Source organism: Pinus tabuliformis, chromosome 2_1 (assembly GCF_031772625.1).
Source record: "Pinus tabuliformis cultivar Carrire ecotype Pingquan chromosome 2_1, CPIR1, whole genome shotgun sequence".
Classification (NCBI taxonomy): Eukaryota; Viridiplantae; Streptophyta; class Pinopsida; order Pinales; family Pinaceae; genus Pinus; species Pinus tabuliformis.
Window position 1 is genome coordinate 671,530,459 of NC_142299.1, and position 22,372 is coordinate 671,552,830.

Here is a 22,372-nt window from a genome sequence, read left to right on the forward strand (position 1 = left end):
TGTAAGTCGCCCATTTTTTGGTTTGGGAGGTTGTTAAATTCTTGCAAATTTCCCATTTTCTGGTTTGGGAGGTTTGATTTTCTCCTAATTACCCTGATTTCCTCGTTCTTCGTTTTCAAAAGGATGGCAAGGGTGATACAACTCCCTGTTTTCAAATCTGGTTTTCATCGATGGCAAGGGTGTATAAATTTGGTAGACAGTTTTTGAATCCTCCATTTCTGATTTCCGAGTTGGCCCCATTTCTAATTTCTGAGTTGGTGACTCCTTTCAAGCAGTGCCAGGAGCAGGGTATAAATTTTGTGAATCAGAGCAGGGTAGTTTGGATTCTACTTCAGTTTGATCCCTTTCTCTCTCACACACAAACGCCCATGACACATTGCTCTCTCCTGGATTCTTAAAATAAGTGGAGACAAAAGTGCATGAGTCACGATTCATTCTTACATTTCAGTGGCACTTCACCTTCACCATAGTCTTACATCCTTCCAGACTTGATGGCACTTCCATTATTTCTTGTTGGATATTGGCATGGCCTCTGCTGGTTTATTGTCTGTTTGATTAATTTCTACCTCTATATTAATATATCATATGGATTCAACATGATTTTTCATAGTTCTTTGAATTTCATCTTGCTTCTCAAGGAACTCGTGAAACAGGGCTTGTGTTGTCATTTTTATGCACTTGTTTTTAATCCCTCTTTCACTCAACGCACATATTATCTCTCGTCCTTTTCCATTTTACTATTGTAACTTAATTAGAGAAACTAGTCCCACTCTCTACAATTTTATTTACAAGTTTTTCCGTGTCCTTAGGTGCTTTCTGGGTGCTTGAGGGAAGCTTAGTGTCCTGATTCATTTCGAGTTTAAAGGCAGATCCACACATAAGAAAAACTGCATACATATGTTTTAGGGACATCCCCCTGTGGATGGAAAAGAACCAACCTGAACGAAGAGGCATCTATCAATGACATGGTTAGATAGTCTATGGTTATCTCGCTAATATGTTCATTCTTTTTAATGCATATTTTGGGATGTTAAGTATTGATCTACACGAATACATAGCAGGTAGAAATTAATCAACAAAAAAGAAACACACATTTATATAAGAAAACATAGGTATTTAGAAAAACACTAGGACAATTCATTACAAAAATCCTCCCTGCAGTAACAAAGAATAGAGCATCTCTCAAGGAACATCCCATCTCATTCAATATCACATGGAATGGAAACCAACTTCCTTCCTTTGACACACTCTCTAACTGATTTAATAGGTCAAGCCCATGCAATAATAGCAATATTACAACACCAATTTCGTTCCATTACCTAAAAGTCCCTGTTTCATTATCAAAGACTTTCCATATTCCAACAGGTTTAATGATATTGCTATTCCTAACAACAGTTGCAGGAAAGTTCATAAACACAAAAAAAGAACATTTTTTATTGATACGAGGGTGATGGACACAAAGCATTACCAAAGATTTGATAGCAATGCACATATATATAATCCATTTGACACAATCTTCTAATCCCTATATGTCCCTGCCTAATTTTATATTCACTCACACATATGTCGACTAGGTATTCTAGAAAAAAGGTAAGAAAGTATATTTATGCATATTTTCTTGCTTTCTAACTGAGAATTTCAAAAAACAATACAAAAATTGAAAGATATGTAGGAATTCTTCTAGAGGTAAACTATAAACATTGTTGCACATAATGTGCTTTTATTCTTAAGTTCAACATGTTATGAAAACAACTCTGGGTCTATCAAAATATCACACATAGGAAAATGGCTATCAAAAATGCACATTGACATTAACGATAGGAATATCTGCACAATAACTTGTTTTTGTTATGTATAATATATCAAGTAGGGATGGGAAATTCACATATCATTACTACTCTGGCCTTCATGAAACTGAGTGATCTTGCAGATTTTTATTTTGTAGCTAGAAAGCATTATAATGTTTAATGAGCCTGTGCCTGAAGCAATCCATCTCTGATCTTCTCAGTAACATCATGGACTGCACTATGTCCATGAGGGATGAATACTGAAGATGATTTTGAAGATGGCCCTATCTCTTTCATTACGTCAAAATATTGTGTCACCAAGATCATGTTCATCACATATTTTGTAGTTGTCTTGGGCACATTGGCTGAGAAAGAAAGTACACTATCCCTAAGGCCATTGACAATTGCTTGTCGTTGATGAGCAATACCCAAACCAGACAAATATTTTGCTTCTACTCCAGCTTCTGCTTTTTTAATTTGCAAGATTTTCTCTACCTCAACTTTTTGTTGTGTTGCCACCCTCCACCTTGCAACTGAAATTGAGATTCAATAGACAAGTTACAGGAATTAAATGGAAACACTGTAAGAGAAATGAGAAGAAAAGAAAAGACAACTAAACCAAAAATATGGAAAACTTGAGCAATAATTGTGAGTTCATGCACTATTTTTCCAAGGTTAAGTATGAGAAGATATTGGGTTTTAAAAGCAAATCTACATTAGCGATGCTATTCACAAAATAGAATTCTATACCAAAGAATCTCTTAATATAAAACAAGGATTTTCTACAAAGGGTACCCACTCCTTTACTTAAAATATTGTAAAGAGAAAAAAATCAGCATCAGGTAGTTGTGTATACAAAATTCCATTCTAACTTCAATATGCCAGAGAATGCTTGCCTGCATTTATTTCATTCATTGCCTTATTCACAGTTTCAGTGGGTACTACATCAATGATGAGAGTTTGCACTATCTGAAATCCATAGTTTGACATAGCCTGTATCCAAAAAGAAGACAAGATTTCAAAGAATGCTCAAAGCTTCTATTACAAAACCAGAAGAACCATTCACAAAATCATAACAGGCAATGCAATAGCCACCCTTGAATATGCAAATAATGTGAAGGTATTTTCTCCACTGAAAATCAAACAAGAAACATGCAAGAATTTTTTATTTTGTATTCATCCTTATTTAAAAACAGAACAAACATGAACTGTCTTTACTCTTTTCTTAGTTTTACCTTTTCAAGTTCCACTTCAATTGCTTTATCAATGTCATTCTTTTGCTTAAAAACTTCATCCAAGTTCATCTTTGGGACGCTTTTCTAAATGACTGAACATGAAAACATGGACATGAGCTCAAATAGCAGTGCAACAGTTATGTAAAATAACAAGGAACACCTTGGACCATTGGATAACCCATAAAGTATATAAATAGACACATCACAAAACCAACTACTAATTTAACCTAAGTCAATGCCGAGTTCTGTATGGAGTTCCTATCATAATTTTCCTTAGAGCCAATTCCCCTTGCTTGATAGAATTCCTATCAAGCAAGATGCTCCCCATTAGTTGAAAGAGATGGGACTAGACAAGATTCAAGCTTGGGGGATAAACACATTCCTCGCCTTTCAAGTTGTCTCACAATTCAGATCTAATTCTGACAAATCGGATCAATGGTTTCAAATGTTAGAAGCAATATGCCCCTCATCAGTTGAAAGAGTCGGGACTAGACAAAATTCAAGCTTGGGGTCTTTTTTATAGAGCTAGGAAGGGTCCACCAGAGTTTAGCAATGTTGAAGGAGTTATGTTTGTATCTGATTCTCCTCATGTCACATTTAAATCAGGCCTTGAGGCAGGATCCAATAACTATTCAAAGCTTATGACTTTGAGGTAATTGCTTTAGTGTGTACTAGAAAGGAGAGTCAAACATATTTAAAATGTTGACTATGCATGTTTTGTCATAAACTGGATGAAGGGAAGTGCTGAATTACATAATATCCTGCTCGGACTTAAAGGAGATCAATTACATGAGATACCAGCCACCTTCAACAAAAAGTTTTTACTCATATGATTAGGGAAATAAATGAGGAAGTGGACACATATCGAAATAGGGTTAACAGTTAGCAGTGTTTTCCATGGCTGTGGAGAAAATAAGAATGGAGTCTTTGTTGCTGCCCTGATTTCTGAACTGTTTATAATGCTTATGTTTCATTTATTTTTCATTGAGTTTCTCCTTGCAATTTTTTTATAATTGTTATTGCAAGTTTTTGATTGGTTGTTTGTGCCCATAAATGTCATAGTGATGTAGGACACTTTTCATTTGGTTTTCAAGGAAGCTTGATCTTCTTTTGAGTAGCCTATTTTGCAGGGTGTTTTTTATGCCTTTTTCCTGTTGAGGCTACTAAAATATATAGTTTTGCAGTTTTTATGGTTCTTTTGGGGGTGGGAGTTTTATCTTCTTTTCAGTAGTGTAATTTACAGTTTTGTAGGCTATATTTACTGTTTTATTGGGACTAGAAAAGTCAAGATTCTCCAATTTGTAGAATGGTTTTTCCCTGCAACTAAATTGTTCATGGAAATTTGTTGTTTTTGAAGATTAGGGGTTCGAAATCAAGCTTAATTTGAAGGTTGTTTGTTCTATTAACTTTTTTATGTGGTTTTCTCTAGGGTAACGATCTGATTCATTTTACTAGTTGTTTTAGTGACAACAAAACGTATTTAGGTTCTGTACGATCTTAAGCAACAAAATGTTGCATTTGCTTTTTTGTTTTACACCTTTTTAGGGGAACATGATCTTGTACTCAGAAGAATATTTGCATTTGCTTTTATGTTTTATACCTTTGTTTTGGGAGAATTTGATCTTGTATTCAAAAGCCTATCTTCATTTTCTTTTGTGTTTTACACTTTTTTTGGGGGAACTTCATCTTTTATTCAGAAGCCTAATTTGAAGGTCATTTTGATTGTTATTTTTTTCAATAGTATGGTAGTTTACATGATCTACTTATGTAAAAACCGAAGTAGTAGAATGTTGGGTATTGGAATCTATCATTTCATGTTTTTTTAGTTGCAATGTGATTTGGTCCAGAATGAGTTTCATTAATTTCTAAAGAAACTACATGTTCATGTATGATAATAAACACCAAAATGATATTTGGATCTCTTGCTTTTTGGTTTTGAACTTTTGATGAGGACTCAGTTTTAATAATTTATGAGAATTTTGAATGACATACTGAAGATTACATGCTTTATAATGCAATAAAATCTCATGTAGGATACTATTATATTAGGATATTGTTTTTCTTCAATTTGGATGTTTTCTTTATTGTCAAGACTTGGTTTCATTAATTTACTGAAAGTGCATGCTTAAGTGTATGAAATCCTTATTACCAACATCTTGTATTCAGAAAATGTCAACTTGAATGTGCAGGACTACAATGCATTATGATAGCTGCAAGAAGTGCACTTTTGGGGGACTTTTTTGGTTATTCTGATCACAATTCTTTTCTATGGGTTATGATGGATGATTAAATATGTATTTTTACAGAGGCCTTCGTTTTATGTCTTTGTTCTACTTCAAGCTCTGGTGGATGACACAGAGGATGGGCTCCTATGGGAGAGATGTCCCATTTGAGTTCACTGGACCATGCAACTTCTTCAACAATTTGTTTCTACAGTGGATCGGTTGGGAATAAATAGTAAGTTTGAACTTCCTTAACATGCCTCAACCTAGCAGTGAGAGGTTCTGTAGGTGAAAATTTTCCAATTCCTGAAACATTGTTTTTTGAAGTTTTTTACAGGAGAAATTCCAAAGAAAATCATAAAGATTATGAAATTCGAGGGACTTTCACTGGAGAATGTTACAAGTCATTTGCAATTATCCATAAAAAAGAGACTATATTTTCAAAGTTACAAAAATCAAATGGTTATTTAAAATTTAAATTTATATTAGCAGGATATCCAAAAAGAATGCAAATTTTAGTCAAGGTGATGTAGAATTAGTGTGTTAACCTTTTCAATCTCAAGAACATAAATGAGCATGCTTTCTATCAATCTAATTGTAGAGTGTCTATTAGATCATGTCTTTCTTGTATTTTAAAAAGTTAAGAAAGAATATTTTCCATGTCTCTAAAAGAGAAAATTCCAAGGATGTACTAAATCTTGTCTCTATGTTTTTGTGTGTGTAGAAATACCGACTGCATCTAAAGAGACTGTATGGGGCCATCTTGGAACAATATTAGTTTCTCATTCTAGGTTGCATATGGTAGAATCTCTAGAGGGATGATAAAATTGCAACAAGGGGAAAATAGTTTTGCTTAGTCATATTGTTCCTTACACTAGGATGAAAATGATAACATACTTGGAGGGATGATGAAATTATAGCAAGGGGAGAAAGATGTTGCTTCATTATATAGTGAAAAATGCTTGAATGTGTGAATTGGAGTAAGTTCAATTTTATTCGTTAAGGGACTAGACACAAGGACTCTCGAATCCCTTCAACAATACAAGGCTTATCGTTACGAAGTCTCTTGATTCCATAATTCTATTTAAAATTATATCCCCCAAATAAACTATAAAGTTTTAGGAACTTATCCTAGCAAGTGTTGATGAATAATGAAATATTACTGATGATGATACCAAAGATCCTTATCGATGTAGTAGAAGAACCTACATAGAGAATGAGGCAGAAGAGAATCTAAGATTGTCTTCTCCATTAACCTCTAATAAGGCCAATAAAAACCACAAATCAGTGATCCACACAAGGGGACTTGAATTTTCTATATATACACAAGTTGGGCTAGCCTAGAATATTAAAATCTGAACACGATTTTAATTATTCTAATTGGGGATGTCTACTAGTTTCCCTTTGATACAGAGGAAAGCAAAAAGCTGACAATATGTATCCTTGAGTGGTCAGCAAAATTTTCCAAATGTAGCGCACTAATACATCTAGCAGAACTATTCAGTCTAGTACAATTCCATTCATAATATTATGCCCTTGAAGCTACTTGCAGAGTAACAATGTGAATTGTTAACTAGAGCTCCCTTGTAGCACTACAGGGGGGAAGAAATAGATGGCATAGGTTTCGATACAATAATGGTCTACCTTTCTTGGGCTGGTAGATATATCATGTGCTGCCACTTTAATGAATTCATATAAATTAGTTGATAGAAGCATTTGTTTAGTTGCTTTAAGGAGTATATTTACCTTCTCCATTCACCAAATCGATAGCAAGGGACTATAAAATTTTGAAGACATTGAATTTGAAAATTTGCATGGCTTAAAAGATTGTTTTCCTATTGGAATGTATTCAGAGATCTCTTATGTCCTTGCACAGGTTGCAATTTCAATGTCCTATGTGTGGAAAATATATTGATAATAAGAATTCCCTTCCATCTAACTATAGGAAGATTAAGGCAAAGCAGTTTCTAAGCAACTCACATATGCATGATTAAAAAACAAAGAGAAAATTGGATAACCATTCAAATGAATATGGTGAGAATGTCATGTGCACTAAACATGACTCTTCTATAATGTTTGATGATTGGAAGAAAAATGATAAATCATCTTTGACATATGCTTACAGTGATGATGTGGACAATGACATAGATAGTTTTGTCAATGTGAATTTTATGGTAGGAAACAAAGGGGATCCTAAGGCTTCATTCTCTGACATAGATGATCCTTTCATAGAGTATTTGAGAAATGCTCTTGAACCCAATTTGAATATACTCAAATGTATCATAGATGGTATATTTTGAACCTGGAAACCCATATGGGAAAACCAACAGGGTGCAATTTCAGTGTCCTGTGTGTGGAAAATATATTTAGAATATGAATACCCTTGCATATAACAATAGGAATATTAATGCAAAGCCACTTCTAAGAAACTCACATATGCATTCTACAAATATAAAGAGAAAATTAGAAAATTGTTCAAACGAATCTGGTGAGAATATCATGTGCACTAAACATAACTCTACTGTCATGTTCAATAAATGATAAATCATATTTGACAGATGCTTACATTGATGATGTGGAAAAGGACACAAATAGTTCTATCAATGTGAATTTCATGATAGAAAACAAAGGGGATCCTAAGGCTTAATTCTTTGGCATAGATGATCCTTTGATAGAGGATTTGAGAAATTCTCTTGAAGCCAACCTGAATATACTCATGTCAGCGATGAAGATGGACATGCAATTACATAAATATATTGAGACCATGAGCCTATACTTTTAATTTATGATTTCAAATGTCTCTAATTGATATCATGTTGCTTCATTTGTTCTTTCGTGCTAAAAACTTGTGTGTTGAATTTTTTTTTTTACACTAAGAATTCTCCTAAGTTTAGTGAGGGAATCAAGATGATGAGATCATAAATGTCACATTGGTATGTGGTATGTTATATTTCAACTTAATGTTTAGTGAAGAAAGACTATTAGTTTAAAATTTTGGATGGTTTATGTAAATTTTTTAATTTTCTAAAAATTTGGGGAAGGCATGTTTTCATATGTATAGAGATGTCTGCTTCGACATTTTAACCACCTTGGATTTTTTGTTGTTGCATATTATCTCCAACGTGCCACGCGGACATGCCCCCCATGTATCTCATGCTATGTGTGGGACCAAGGGAAACATTTCCCAATGTGGGGGACACATTTCCCCAAAAGGGGTGTATCTAGGCACCCCCTCCCCGTCTCCCACCAACTCTAGGAGGGGATGCCTGGGTGCCATGTCCCCAATTTGTTTTGTTCAACAACCCTTTAAAACAAAACAAAAGTATGGGATAGAAATTTGAGGAGTTTGTGACCTTGGAAATTAGTGGCAATATCAAATTCTTAAAATATAAGTGACATTCTCCAGACATTCTCCACACAGTCATAAATGAGACGTTCTCATTTATTTCTACTTTTCTATCCAAACAGTCTCATTTATGACTGTTTGGAGAATGTCCAAATAATGTCATTTTTTTAACACTACCATTAATTTTTTCTGCGTGCTTGAGAGTGTTTCCAACCTCATTGGACTTATATGGAGAAAGTGGAATTTCATATCCCATCCAGGATAATTGATTATGAGATTGACTAGTTATCAAGGCTTTCAGAAGAACATGAACAATAATTCCTTGTCATATTTGCATAACAATGGGCACCAAAATTTCATATTTTTAAGTCCATTGCAGACATAATGATTAGGATTGACATAAATGGAGGCTTTCTCGAGTTCAAATATTATATATTGATAGTTTAAAAAAAGCATGAATGATTGTTGCAAGAAAGGACATTAATGAAAGGTTATTTTAAATTTTCATAAAGTTGCAAGAAAGATTCTGAAATGGACATTAGAGCCATGAGCTTCAAGAACCTCAAAGAGAGCCTATTCCAGAGATAAGTATGTGGAAATAAATGACAGAGGTCATGTAATAGCGAAAGTTTGAAAGGAATCTCTAGTAGTGTAGGCTAGCATGAAGAAACCTATACAAGAGGCTTTGATCTTTCGAGTGACAGAAAGATAGAGGAAAAATAGGGTGCCAACAAGAGGTATGAATTTTCCTAAGAGAAGGCATTTAAATTCCACCAGAAGAGAAAAATTCTATCCAAAGTCAAATAATAACCCATTCTACCCAACAAAATGTCATTAATATTGTACAAAGTCTGAAAAAATCACAAGTATTAGTGACATAAGTAAGATTTTGCTAACCTTTTTGTTTCATAATAAATCTGCACACTAATGGAGTTTTCAATCTTTCTAACAACTTCTACATTTAACTGGCTATTGAAATATTATTGTCAAAAGTCAGAAGAAGTATATGAGAAAACTAGGAAGGAATAATGCTCACTATGCCATCTACAGTACATGACCTCATACCGAGTGCCTCAAGTGTAGGACATGGAATATGCATGGTGAAGAAAAAATTTCATGACTTTTATATGAATATGCAAATAAAACAAGAATACTCATCTATATAATCAAGCTATATGTGTCACAAATACAAAATAGCAGATCAATGGTGGTCACCTAAAAGGTGTTAAGTATGCCAATGATTAATTTTCTGCAATTAATGAAACAATACAAGAGAAAACAATTACACATCAACTCACTTTAACAATTAGTTCCAGATTTGTATGATTTAGTCACTAGACTGGTGCGCTTTGATGGTAACTAGTCAATCTTGTCTAATTCACCAACAATGTTGTCAAGTTCTTTTACAGTTTCTTCTTGAATACCCTCTTGGTGCCAAGATACTGCAACAACCCTTGTATTTCATAGTGATTCACCATTTTGTACTAGTGATTTGCCATTTTGTACTAGTGATTGGCCATGTTTTTACAAGATAAGATAATTTGGTGAGAGATTTGCCAAAAAAATTATATTTAAATATTATATTACTAATAAAATTTCCTTCCATTTTTCCTATGTATCATGGGGATTCGCCCATTTATTATACATATAAATTTAGGGGGTTCTTAAAATTTTCCCTACTACTGATGCTTCCATTCTTGTATCTTGATGCTCATGTCTATCATTGATTGCAACAAAAAGTAGGGCACACTAAGTCTTCTATGAGGAGGTAACTATTCTCCAAATCTCAACTCATGGAGGGACCTAAACTAGTAAACATAGACTATATTGAGCCTTCCCTCACAAGAAATATACTTAAGAATGTGATAGCTTACCTCATCCCAAGGATATGGAATTCTCTCCCTTCTAATCCAATTTTTGTCCTCAATTAGTTCCTCATCCTCGAAGAAAAATTTCTTCTTGGAAAGAGTGCTGCTATCTTTATCCTATTTTCTCCATTGTAAACCTAGAGGAAGTACAGTGATTATGCTAATGCTTTTAGGGTTAAATGTTACTCACAATCCTCTCACTACAATAGTGGCATTGACTCTAGATTAAGGTCTGAGTGACATTGAAATTTCCATAGCTACATCATCATCATATCCTCTCAGTAGCTCGAATAATCCCAACCATTGGTGCCTTGTAAATGTTTCTACCACAGAAGGATGTTGATGTATCCTAATTGTTCTGGTGGGCTCCATTCTGTTGAAACCCCCTTGTGATATTCTCTCTCCATCAATATGATTGTATGAAGTTAGGTGGCTATAGCTTAAGAGATTTCCTAGGTGAATGCGGGTTTAGATTTTAGGAGGGTGATGGCTAAAATTCTCCCTTTACTTTACACAATCCTCCACACAATTCTACCTATCTCTATGCGCACTGTAATTACTAAAAGAAATGGAAATTTATTTTCTTTTTCTCTTTACAAATGAAAGAACAAAGGATATGGAACCTACCTTTCACTGCAATGCCTTGGTCGAGGAGAATTCTTGAATAGATGAGCCCTAGGAACCCCCTTGTAGAATTTTTTTACAATTCTCACTATTTCCTATAGTTTTCCTGTAGGTGCTCACTGTAGGATGACCGAGACTAGCTTTCCTAATTGTTTCTTGTACTTTTCTTGTCTTTCCTCTAGGTGCTCATTATAGGATGGCCGAGACTAGCTTTCCCCTTTGATGGCTCCTCCAAGTGGTCCCAGATATCAAAATCTCAAAATGAATGATGTCTTGCATGAAAGTTAGGGAATATTTCTATTTCTGGTCGATTTCATTAAGCGATGTGCTGGCTGGATGAGTACATAATTTCTCCTTTTGGACCGTTGTCCCACCATTAGTTATCATGTAACCATTTCTGGTAATCATCACCCACTCTTGTACAACATAAATTGACCAACTTTTCGATTTATTTCCTTTGATGTGACCTTGCCACGTGTTCAATTGACTAGCACATTAACTTTTTGTTATCGGGCTGAGTGTGGCCAAATTAATTGGCCATCTTCATCTTATAAAACCAAATTTTTCATATTCCTACAATTTTAATCATATTCATACTTAGGAGAGAGTGTGGATGAGTTGACATACCTATAGTTTCCTTTGTTTTGTTGATGCACGCTGGAGGGTGGATCTATTCTGCTTCTTATGGTTTAGGTACATCTTCTCTTCTACGCTCATTTTTTTTATTTGATTCTGTTGATAGGTTGTCTTGTTGTTGTGATGTGCAGGTGCTTGCCTCTTCTATTGTTGTTGAGCTTTGGAGAGGTTCCATAGTGCTTGTAGGTGTGATCTTATTCTTCCAATGCATGGGTGCTGGAGGATGAGCTTGGAGACTATTGTTGTTTCAATATAGGTTGTTATAGGGTTTCCTGTAGTACTAAAAGAAATCTTGTAGCTACCTCTTTTTGAATTTGTTTGGTCCTTCTTTTACTTATAAGGTGAATAGATGTTGAAGTAGGAGTGGAAGGTGTGGCCATGGAGTGCTAGATGAGGTCGGTTATTGGTGGTGTAGGCCTTCGATTTTTCTTTGTTTCCTCTCTTTTTCCTTTTTGTTTTTTTGTTTTTATATATTTTTTCTTCTTCTAAGTGGATTTCTTGATGGACACAGAGGGTGACATGATCACAAAATGGTGCTTTTTGAGATGTGGGGAAGTCAATGGTCTCCTTTTTCCACCCAAAACAGGTATGGCTCATGATTTTTCAATCAAAATTCCATTCCTGTAGATTTTGAGGACTTCGTGCAGTACTATAGGAAACTCCTATAGTAACTACAAGAAACCTTATAGAAGTCACAAAATTTCCTGAAAATTGGATTTTTTTATGGTTGGAGATGAGTATGGATGAATGAATCATGGTGGTCGTGGAGGAGATTAAATGAATGAATGCAAAATCAAGTTTTGTATTGTTTTTGTCCCTTTGAACTTGGTGTCCAATAATTACTTGAAAACCTGCAAAAACCAAAACCGTTATGAGTTGGCAGGTTTGAGGTCCCTGCCATTAATTTTGTGTTTTTTTTTCTCTCTTTTTTCTCTTTTTTTTGAAAGGAAACTAGGTTACCTCAAAGGAGGTTTTCATCCTCGTTTCCTGCCCTAGGTGCCTCAAATGCGATTTTCACCAAGGGGTCTTCTATTTTTTCTCTTTTCCTGTTTTTCACTCTTGGGCTACCTCAAGGAGGTGTTCAACCTAAAAGTGGGTCTCAGGTGCCTCACAGAGGTTTTCACATAGGAATGTTAGTGTCTTTTTTTTTCAAAGATTCAACAGTCTTCAAGAATTTGGTGAGGTGGAAGCCCAAACACCTTCAATCACCATTACTGCCTTACTGATACTACTGATGAACTCCTCCTTTAACAAAGGATTTTTGCAGGATTTCAATCTATACCCATTGACAATCAAGGGGGTGTCTTCCTTATCAATGGTTCTTATCTGAACAACCCCATTCTAATGGCATTTTTCTATCACATATAGGCCTAGCCATCTGGTCATCAACATGCATTTGAATCCTCTGAACCTGGAGTCATAGAGGAGAGCCCAATCACCTTCTTGAAACAATTTTTCTCTGATATTTTTTTCATGCCAGACCTTTCTTTGTTCTTGAGTCACCTCTGTGTGCAGGAGGGCCTGCATCCCTAAATTCATCTAACCCATTGAGCTGGAGAAGCCTCTCTTGTTGTGCCCTTGCAACATGAAGATCCAACTGTGATGCCATCCTTAAAGTGTTGTAATCAAACTCAATGGAGAGTAGAGCCTTTTTCCCATAGACAAAATCATAAGGGGTTAAGCTAGTGGTTTTCTTCCAAGTTGTATTGTAAGCCCAAGTGGCCTCCTCCACTAGTTTGTGAGCCCAATCCTTCTTTCTGCTGCTCGCCATCTTTGTCAGAATGTTTTCCAATGTTCTGTTGGTAAATTCTACTTGTCCATTGGCCTAAGGGTGGTAAGGAGTGGACTTCATGTGCTTGATGTTATGGAGGCTTAATAAATTCTCAATCATGTGTGAGGTGAATTGAGTACCCTAATCGGTGACTAGCTCTCTAGGGTATCCAAACTTGTAAAACACATTATCCCTCAAGAACTTAGCCACTTTCACTTTTGTGGCTACCTTGACAGCTTTGGTTTTAGCCCACTTTGTTAAGTAGTCATTCCACACAATGATGTACTTTTTCTGTCCTTAGGGAGGATCAATGGGCCTAATGAAATCCATGCCCCACTTGTCAAATGGCTCAAAAGTCATTTGAGGTTGCAAAGGAATTTCATCACTGGGAGTAGGTTTCCACATTCTTTGGCACCGATCACATTGGTTGGTATATCTTCTTGCATCTTGGTAGAGAGTGGGCCAATAGTAGCCAGCTTGTAGTACCTTGAAGGCTATCCTTTTTGTTGCAAAGTGACCTCCACAAGGCCCATCATGGCAGGCTAGAAGGATGTCAAAAACTTCCTCCTCCCTAATGTTGGCATTATGATTCAGGTGTTGTCCTTGATGGCAAACCCATTCAGGTGATAAATCAAGAAGGACGCAGGAAATATGTTCAGCAAGTGCGTCCCCACAGGTATACCATACAGAACCCACGTCCAGGGACGCAGGCCAGCCGTTCAGGAGGTGCGTCCGCCCAGTGCACACATTTCAAGGCAGAGAAAAGCACGTGGGGGTTTCTTGTGTGGTATCTAGCCGACGGTTTTGTGTTTCTATGGTGTCGGCTCGTGGTTTTGTTCCATGTTTTGGGGAGAAGCTTGCCTATATAAAGCAAAGGAGTTCATTTGGATTATGCATCATTTTGGTTGAATATCTTTTGGTGAGATCTAGTCCAGATCTATGAAGGCGAATCTTCTAATGGACTGTGATCTCTATGGCGCATGATCAGATCTGTGGATCTGAGTGTTTGGGTTGGTTCTGAAGTCCTCATATCTTTTATATCTGAAGGGACGCAGGTTCAGTGAAGGGAAAGTGCGCCGGGACGCAGTACAGTAAAGGCTCAGGTGCGTCTCTGAGGCAAAGAACGCGGCGCGACTGTGTTATTGGGTGCGTCTCTGAAGCAAAAGACGCGGCGCGATAGTGTTTCTGGGTGCGCCGGTCACAGCAAAGCATAGAAGAACAGTGCGTCGGCACGCAGAACAGTGGAAGGTAGACTGCGTCCAGTCGCAGGTCACAGAAAGAAAATATGCGTCCCTGTCTTAAGATGATCTGTTGACTGTATATTTCTGTTCATAAGGTGTTCTGGGTTATTTCTGTAATTACTGATCTGATATCTGTAGTGGACTGTATCTGTTGTATACTTGTTGATCATTTGATTCTTCATGAAAAGAAGTAGGGGGTTGTAGCTCCCTTCCAGGAGAGACTGGAAAACGAGAGAGAGTTGTAGCTCTCTGCAGGTTGCAGCCTGCGTGCTGGTAAAGGACCGCACCAGTACAAAATCATTGTAAAAAGAATTTCTTGAAAGAAGATAGAGACATATTGCAGCAGGTGGTTTTCTCCCGCATTGGGTTTCCACCTTACATCTTGTGTTCTTTGGTGTGACTGTCTATTTTCTTTATTCATGCTCATTATTTTATGGTACTGATATGCAAGAATAATTCAAAAGATGAAATAAGGAAGATTTGGTAAATTGCTTGATAATACTGATTCACCCCCCCTCTCAGTATTATTTCCAACAATTGGTATCGGAGCAGGTCCTTCAGAAAAGCTTGATCGCTTGAAGGTAGATCGTTCATCATGAGCAACTACGAGAGAGAAGCATCAATCAGGCCACCAGTTTTTGATGGGACAAACTTCAATTATTGGAAGGTAAGAGTTACTGCATATCTTCAATCTCTTGGTACTGAAGTTTGGGACATTGTAGAAACAGGCTATGCTTTTCCTTCAGCTACTCCTACAGATCCAGCTGAGAAAAAGAAGTATGAAACAAATGCAAAAGCAGTCAGTACTCTATTAGGAAGTATATCCCAAACAGAATTCATGAAGGTAATGCACTTCAAATCAGCAAAAGAAATATGGGACAAAATGATCACAAGCTATGAAGGAGATGAACAGGTAAAACAAGCCAAACTTCAAACTCTCAGAATTCAATATGAGACTCTCAAGATGTATAATGATGAAAGTGTGGCTAATTATTTTCTTCGGGTAGATGAGATTGTAAATTGTATGAAAAATTTGGGTGAAGAAGTAAAGGAGTCTCTAGTAGTTCAAAAGATTCTAAGATCATTATCCCCCAAGTTTGAATCCAAAGTATCTGCAATAGAAGAAAAAGAAAATCTCCGTGTTCTTACTATGTCTCAGCTACATGGAATTCTAACTGCTTATGAAATGAGAAAGGGAGGACCATCAGACAGAAGGGAGGCTGCTTTTAAAGCATCAGGCAAAGAAGATTACTATGAAGCAAGCCATGATCCAGAAGAAGAGGAAGAAGAATCAAATTTTGTCAGAAATCTTCAAAGAGGTTCTGGAAGGTTCAGAGGTAAGCTACCTTTCAAATGCTTTGCTTGTGGAAGAGTAGGTCATTATGCTGCAAAATGCTCTTATAAGGATAAAGGAAAGGAACCAGTTAGATGGAACAAGAAACAAAGCGCAAATAAGAAAAGCTACTACACCCATGAAGATAGTGATGGCTTATCAAACAGTGATGAAGATGAACAAGGTAATAAATATAGGTTGTTAATGGCATTTGAAGATGATGATTATGAGGATGCTGTAGATGTGGATAACCTTTATGATGAAATTACTAGACTCAAGAGATGCATAGAAGAAAAGAACATGATTATTGATACTCTACAATTCCAAATTGATGAAAAGGAAAAACATCTTGAAAAATTAGAAGGTGAAATTGTTGGTCTTAGAAAAGAAATTGAGAAAACAAAAACTATTAATCTCAAGTTTGTCAAAGGATCTGAAACTTTGGATGAGATTATCAGTGTGCAGCGGTCTCCACTAAATAAGACAGGTTTGGGCTATAATGGAGAAACTTCTCAAGCATCCACTTCAAAAAGTTATCTTGATGCAGCAAGAAGAAATGAGCAAGAGCACAAGGAAGATCATCAGGTAAAGCAGGGACAAATGTCAAGCAGAAACTATCAGGGGCAATCCAGCTTAAGGGTGAACAAAAGCCACAACCAGCCACAGGTAAAATCTTCTCAATTTGGTTCAAGAATAGATGAAAATAGAAATTACAATCAGTTGGCTGGTAGATCCAATAATCGCAGAAGCTTCTTCAATGGACAATGCTTTTCTTGCCATAACTTTGGTCACAAAGCAGCTCAATGTGTTGCGTATAAAACAATCATGACTAGGGAAGCTCAAAAACAAAGAAGTATGACAGGGATTACAAAAAGGACCTATAACAACTTTTCAGCTCTTGAAAATGAAGTTGAATGTTCTATTTGCAATAATTTTGGACATAAAGACTTTGAATGCAGAAGCAGGTTTCCGGAAAGAAAGGTACAAGAGCAGAAAAAGGAACAAGCCTCAGGCGCCAAAACATGGAGAATAAAGGAACCTCAAACAGAAAGATGTGGGATAGCATTTTATGCAGAAGGACAAGAAAATCTATGGTACATTGACAGTGGATGTTCGAAGCATATGACAGGTGATAAAGAAAAACTTGAGTCTTATTCTAATTTAGAAAAGGGAAAGAAAGTCTCTTTTGGAAATGATACTCCTGCAACTATAAAAGGAAAAGGTATTGCTCCTTTAAAAGAAGATGTTAAGGCTGGAAATGTTTTGTTTGTTGATGGATTGAAGCATAATCTACTAAGTGTCAGCCAGATGTGTGATCAAAGAACCGAGGTTATATTCAGATCAAATGGATGCCTTGTTCGTGATCTTGATACAGGTAAAACAGTTCTCAAAGGAAAGAGAACTCCAAATAATCTATACATATTTGATGAAGGACAACAACAATGCTATCTAAGCAAGAATGAAGAGCACTGGTTATGGCATCGAAGGTTGGGACATCTAAGCTTCTCACAAATAAGGAAAGCTTGCAAATATCAGGCAGTTCGCGATCTTCCAGATATCAAAATTCCTGACAACACCATATGCAGATCATGTCAGTTTGGAAAACAAACCAGAACTAACTTTCCAGAGAAAGAAGGATCAGCCAGCATGCCTCTTGAGCTAGTACATACAGATGTATGTGGACCATTCAGAAAAAGAACACCTAGAGGAGAGGAATACTTGATATTATTTATTGACGATTTCTCCAGGTTTGTTTGGTTAGGTCTTATGAAGCACAAAGATGAAGCATTCGAAAAATTCAAAACCTTCAAAGCCTTGGCTGAAAATGAATCAGGTCACAAAATTAAGTGCCTCAGATCTGACAGAGGTGGGGAATTTACTTCAAATGAATTTTTCGATTTCTGTGATGAACATGGGATAAGGAGAGAATTCTCTACAGCTAGAACGCCTCAGCAAAATGGAGTTGTTGAAAGAATGAACAGAACAATCCAACAAATGGCTCGTGCTATGCTTGATGAATCAGGAACCCCCGCAACCTTCTGGGGTGAGGCTGCACATACTGCGGTTATTATTCTCAACAAGACAAATGTCCGGGTGAACAGCACTCAAACCCCTCATGAGCTCTGGAGTGGTAAAACTCCTTCGGTAAAGCACTTCAAAATATTTGGGAGCAAATGCTATATCAAGAATACTGAGGAGCAGCTTGGCAAACTTGATCCTAGAGCAGATGAAGGCATTCTTCTTGGCTATTCTCCACATAGCAAAGCATACAAATGCTACAATAAAAGACTTGGCAGAATTGTTGACAGCATTGATGTAGTGGTTGATGAAAAGGGATATATTCCTAGGCAAATACATCGTGAAGACATCGAAGAAGATGAGAGCTACCCTCAAAGACAGAATGATGAAGAAGAAGAACCTCAAGAAGAATCTCAAGAAGAACCTCACGAAGAAGCAGAAGAACGGACAAGAATAGAAGAAAAGACTCCATCCAGATATGTTCAGAAGAACCATCCAGAATCTCAGATCATGGGACAAAAAGAAGCAGGTATACAAACTAGAAGAACAGTTGCAGAAGCTTCAAGCTATTTGGCATTACTTTCCTCCACCGAACCACAAAATGTGAAAGAGGCATGCAAAGATGAATGTTGGGTGAAAGCAATGGATGAAGAACTTGAGCAAATCGAAAAGAACAACACTTGGGAGCTGGTTCCTAGACCAAAAGATAAGAATGTTATTGGAACAAAATGGGTCTTCAAAAATAAATTGAATGAAAATGGAGAAGTAATTAGAAACAAAGCCAGACTCGTCTGTAAAGGGTATGCGCAGCAAGAAGGAATAGACTTTGAAGAAACTTTTGCTCCTGTTGCAAGACTTGAGGCCATCCGAATGTTCCTTGCTCTCTCAAGTTTTCAGAACTTCAAAGTATTTCAAATGGATGTGAAATCAGCCTTTTTGAATGGAGACTTGGAAGAAGAAGTGTACATTGAACAGCCAGATGGGTTCATTCTTGGAAATGATCCAAATCTTGTATGCCGATTGAAAAAGGCTCTCTATGGTCTCAAACAAGCTCCAAGGGCTTGGTACTACCGGTTGGACAAATATCTTCATCAACAAGGTTTCTTAAAAGGTTCAGCAGATAGCAATCTGTATATAAAAGTTGAAAATGACAAATTGCTAATACTTGTTGTGTATGTAGATGACATTATTTTTGGCAGCAATGAAGAAGCTATGAGTCAAAGCTTTGCCTCAGTCATGCAGAAAGAATTTGAAATGTCCTTGCTAGGAGAACTGACATATTTCCTTGGTTTGCAAATCCAACAGAAGGAAGGAGGAATCTTTTTATCTCAAACCAAGTATCTCAAGCAGATTTTGAAGAAATATGGCATGGAAGATGCAAAACCAGTATGTACACCCATGGTCACAGGATGTAGTCTCAGTGCAAATGATGAATCTGCAGCAGTACATCAACCAACCTACAGATCTATGATTGGAAGTTTACTATATTTGACAGGTACCCGACCAGACATCATGCATGCATTTGGAATAGTTGGAAGATTTCAGGCAAATCCGAAGGAGACTCATCTTCAAGCAGTGAAGAGAATTTTCAAATATCTTCAAGGGACTCAAAATTATGGCTTATGGTATCCTAGAGATACAGATCTTACTCTTCATGCCTATACAGATGCAGATTGGGCCGGAAGCGTGGATGACAGGAAAAGCACAAGTGGTGGTGCGTTCTTTATGGGTCCCAGACTGGTCTCTTGGTTCAGCAAGAAACAGAGTTCAATTGCCTTGTCTACAGCTGAAGCAGAATATGTTGCTGCTGCATCTTGTTGCACCCAACTCCTTTGGATGATGCAGAATTTGCAGGATTATCAAATCACTTGTACTCCTCCAATCCCTATCTTATGTGACAACACAAGTGCAATCAGCATCTCAAAGAATCCGGTTATGCATTCAAAAACCAAGCACATACCAACCAAGTACCATTTTCTCCGGGAACAAGTACTTGAACAGAAGGTCAAGTTGGAGTATGTTCCTTCTAAGGAACAAGTTGCTGATATTTTCACCAAACCGTTGCCCAGGGACACTTTTGAATACCTCAGGCAAAAGCTGGGGGTTGTTGATGCATCATCTTACTGTTGATCATCTTCCTATTGGTGGTATAGGCTCAGGGGGAGCACATAATGCATTGTTGGCATTATGGAGAAGGAGATCTTGGAAATAGCTGCAATATGTCTCTATCTCCTTCATGATGGATTTCTGGTTACAGATCTGGAGATGCATGAGCATAGGGGGAGCATACCCTTTGCCCTTGATGTCAAAGGGGGAGAATGAAGCTGAAGATTATGTGGTTGCCATCAAGTCCAAAGGGGGAGATTGTTGGCATTATGATTCAGGTGTTGTCCTTGATGGCAAACCCATTCAGGTGATAAATCAAGAAGGACGCAGGAAATATGTTCAGCAAGTGCGTCCCCGCAGGTATACCATACAGAACCCGCGTCCAGGGACGCAGGCCAGCCGTTCAGGAGGTGTGTCCGCCCAGTGCACACATTTCAAGGCAGAGAAAAGCACGTGGGGGTTTCTTGTGTGGTATCTAGCCGACGGTTTTGTGTTTCTATGGTGTCGGCTCGTGGTTTTGTTCCATGTTTTGGGGAGAAGCTTGCCTATATAAAGCAAAGGAGTTCATTTGGATTATGCATCATTTTGGTTGAATATCTTTTGGTGAGATCTAGTCCAGATCTATGAAGGCGAATCTTCTAATGGACTGTGATCTCTATGGCGCATGATCAGATCTTTGGATCTGAGTGTTTGGGTTGGTTCTGAAGTCCTCATATCTTTTATATCTGAAGGGACGCAGGTTCAGTGAAGGGAAAGTGCGCCGGGACGCAGTACAGTAAAGGCTCAGGTGCGTCTCTGAGGCAAAGAACGCGGCGCGACTATGTTATTGGGTGCGTCTCTGAAGCAAAAGACGCGGCGCGATAGTGTTTCTGGGTGCGCCGGTCGCAGCAAAGCATAGAAGAACAGTGCGTCAGCACACAGAACAGTGGAAGGTAGACTGCGTCTAGTCGCAGGTCACAGAAAGAAAATATGCGTCCCTGTCTTAAGACGATCTGTTGACTGTATATTTCTGTTCATAAGGTGTTCTGGGTTATTTCTGTAATTACTGATCTGATATCTGTAGTGGACTGTATCTGTTGTATACTTGTTGATCATTTGATTCTTCATGAAAAGAAGTAGGGGGTTGTAGCTCCCTTCCAGGAGAGACTGGAAAACGAGAGAGAGTTGTAGCTCTCTGCAGGTTGCAGCCTGCGTGCTGGTAAAGGACTACACCAGTACAAAATCATTGTAAAAAGAATTTCTTGAAAGAAGATAGAGACATATTGCAGCAGGTGGTTTTCTCCCGCATTGGGTTTCCACCTTACATCTTGTGTTCTTTGGTGTGACTGTCTATTTTCTTTATTCATGCTCATTATTTTATGGTACTGATATGCAAGAATAATTCAAAAGATCAAATAAGGAAGATTTGGTAAATTGCTTGATAATACTGATTCACCCCCCCTCTCAGTATTATTTCCAACACCTAACACATCTTCTCATAACTTGATCTGGGCCCATGATCCAGGTGGATATTGGTGTCACCCCCTATTACACTTGGACTTCAGCATTGTTTCTTTCAGTTTTTCAGTTTCCTTAATTGTAGCACAATTTACTATTTTTGGCAGTTTTTCGGGTCCTAAACTTCTAGAGTCATTTTGAGGGCCTAAACGACATTTTTTTTTGTCAAAATTCATCTAGTAATTGCTATGAAATCGCATCGAGAGTTGTAGTCCTTAGAGATATCTTTCCGATGAGGTATCATACATGTCAAACAGAGATAATATGACCAAGTTATGACCCCGAGAAGTTGGCTTCCCAACTAACCCCAACAAGGCCCATAAACACTTGGTGTTACATCTCCTCGGGTTAGGGTTTTGGTTGTTTAGGGTTTTTCTTATTGTTCAATAATAAGAAGGCCCTTGAGCCTCATTGTAACTTAGTTCAGAGGCATGTAGCCACCACATCTATTCTCAAAGATAAGCTACCTTTGCCCGAGCTATCTTATTTCCATTCTATTTGTAAGCATAGTTCAGGATTTTTTTATTATTGAAGTGAAGTTTTTTCTGCTACATCTATGTGTTTATGATTATATATGTAAGTTGTTTCATTCATGTTCAAGTTTGCATCAATGGTATAAGAACGGTCTGCTCTTTCTCCGTCTTTCTTTACATGTCCCCAACAAGGCCAGGGTATAAGGAGTTAGGG

The 22,372-nt window shown here is 37.3% G+C and overlaps 1 protein-coding gene across 1 annotated transcript in view; it reads right to left on the bottom strand.

The window, feature by feature from the left end:
• Positions 1–1,964: 1,964 nt before the first annotated feature.
• LOC149202383 (hypersensitive-induced response protein-like protein 1) overlaps positions 1,965–22,372 on the bottom strand; it is a 108,717-nt gene continuing 88,309 nt past the window's right edge. The window contains exons 2-4 of the mRNA XM_089401574.1: positions 3,023–3,106; positions 2,684–2,780; positions 1,965–2,320 (exon numbers count right to left, since the gene is read on the bottom strand). Coding sequence (XP_089257700.1) covers positions 1,965–2,320; positions 2,684–2,780; positions 3,023–3,106 — 537 coding nt within the window. The remainder of the gene's footprint in view (positions 2,321–2,683; positions 2,781–3,022; positions 3,107–22,372) is intronic.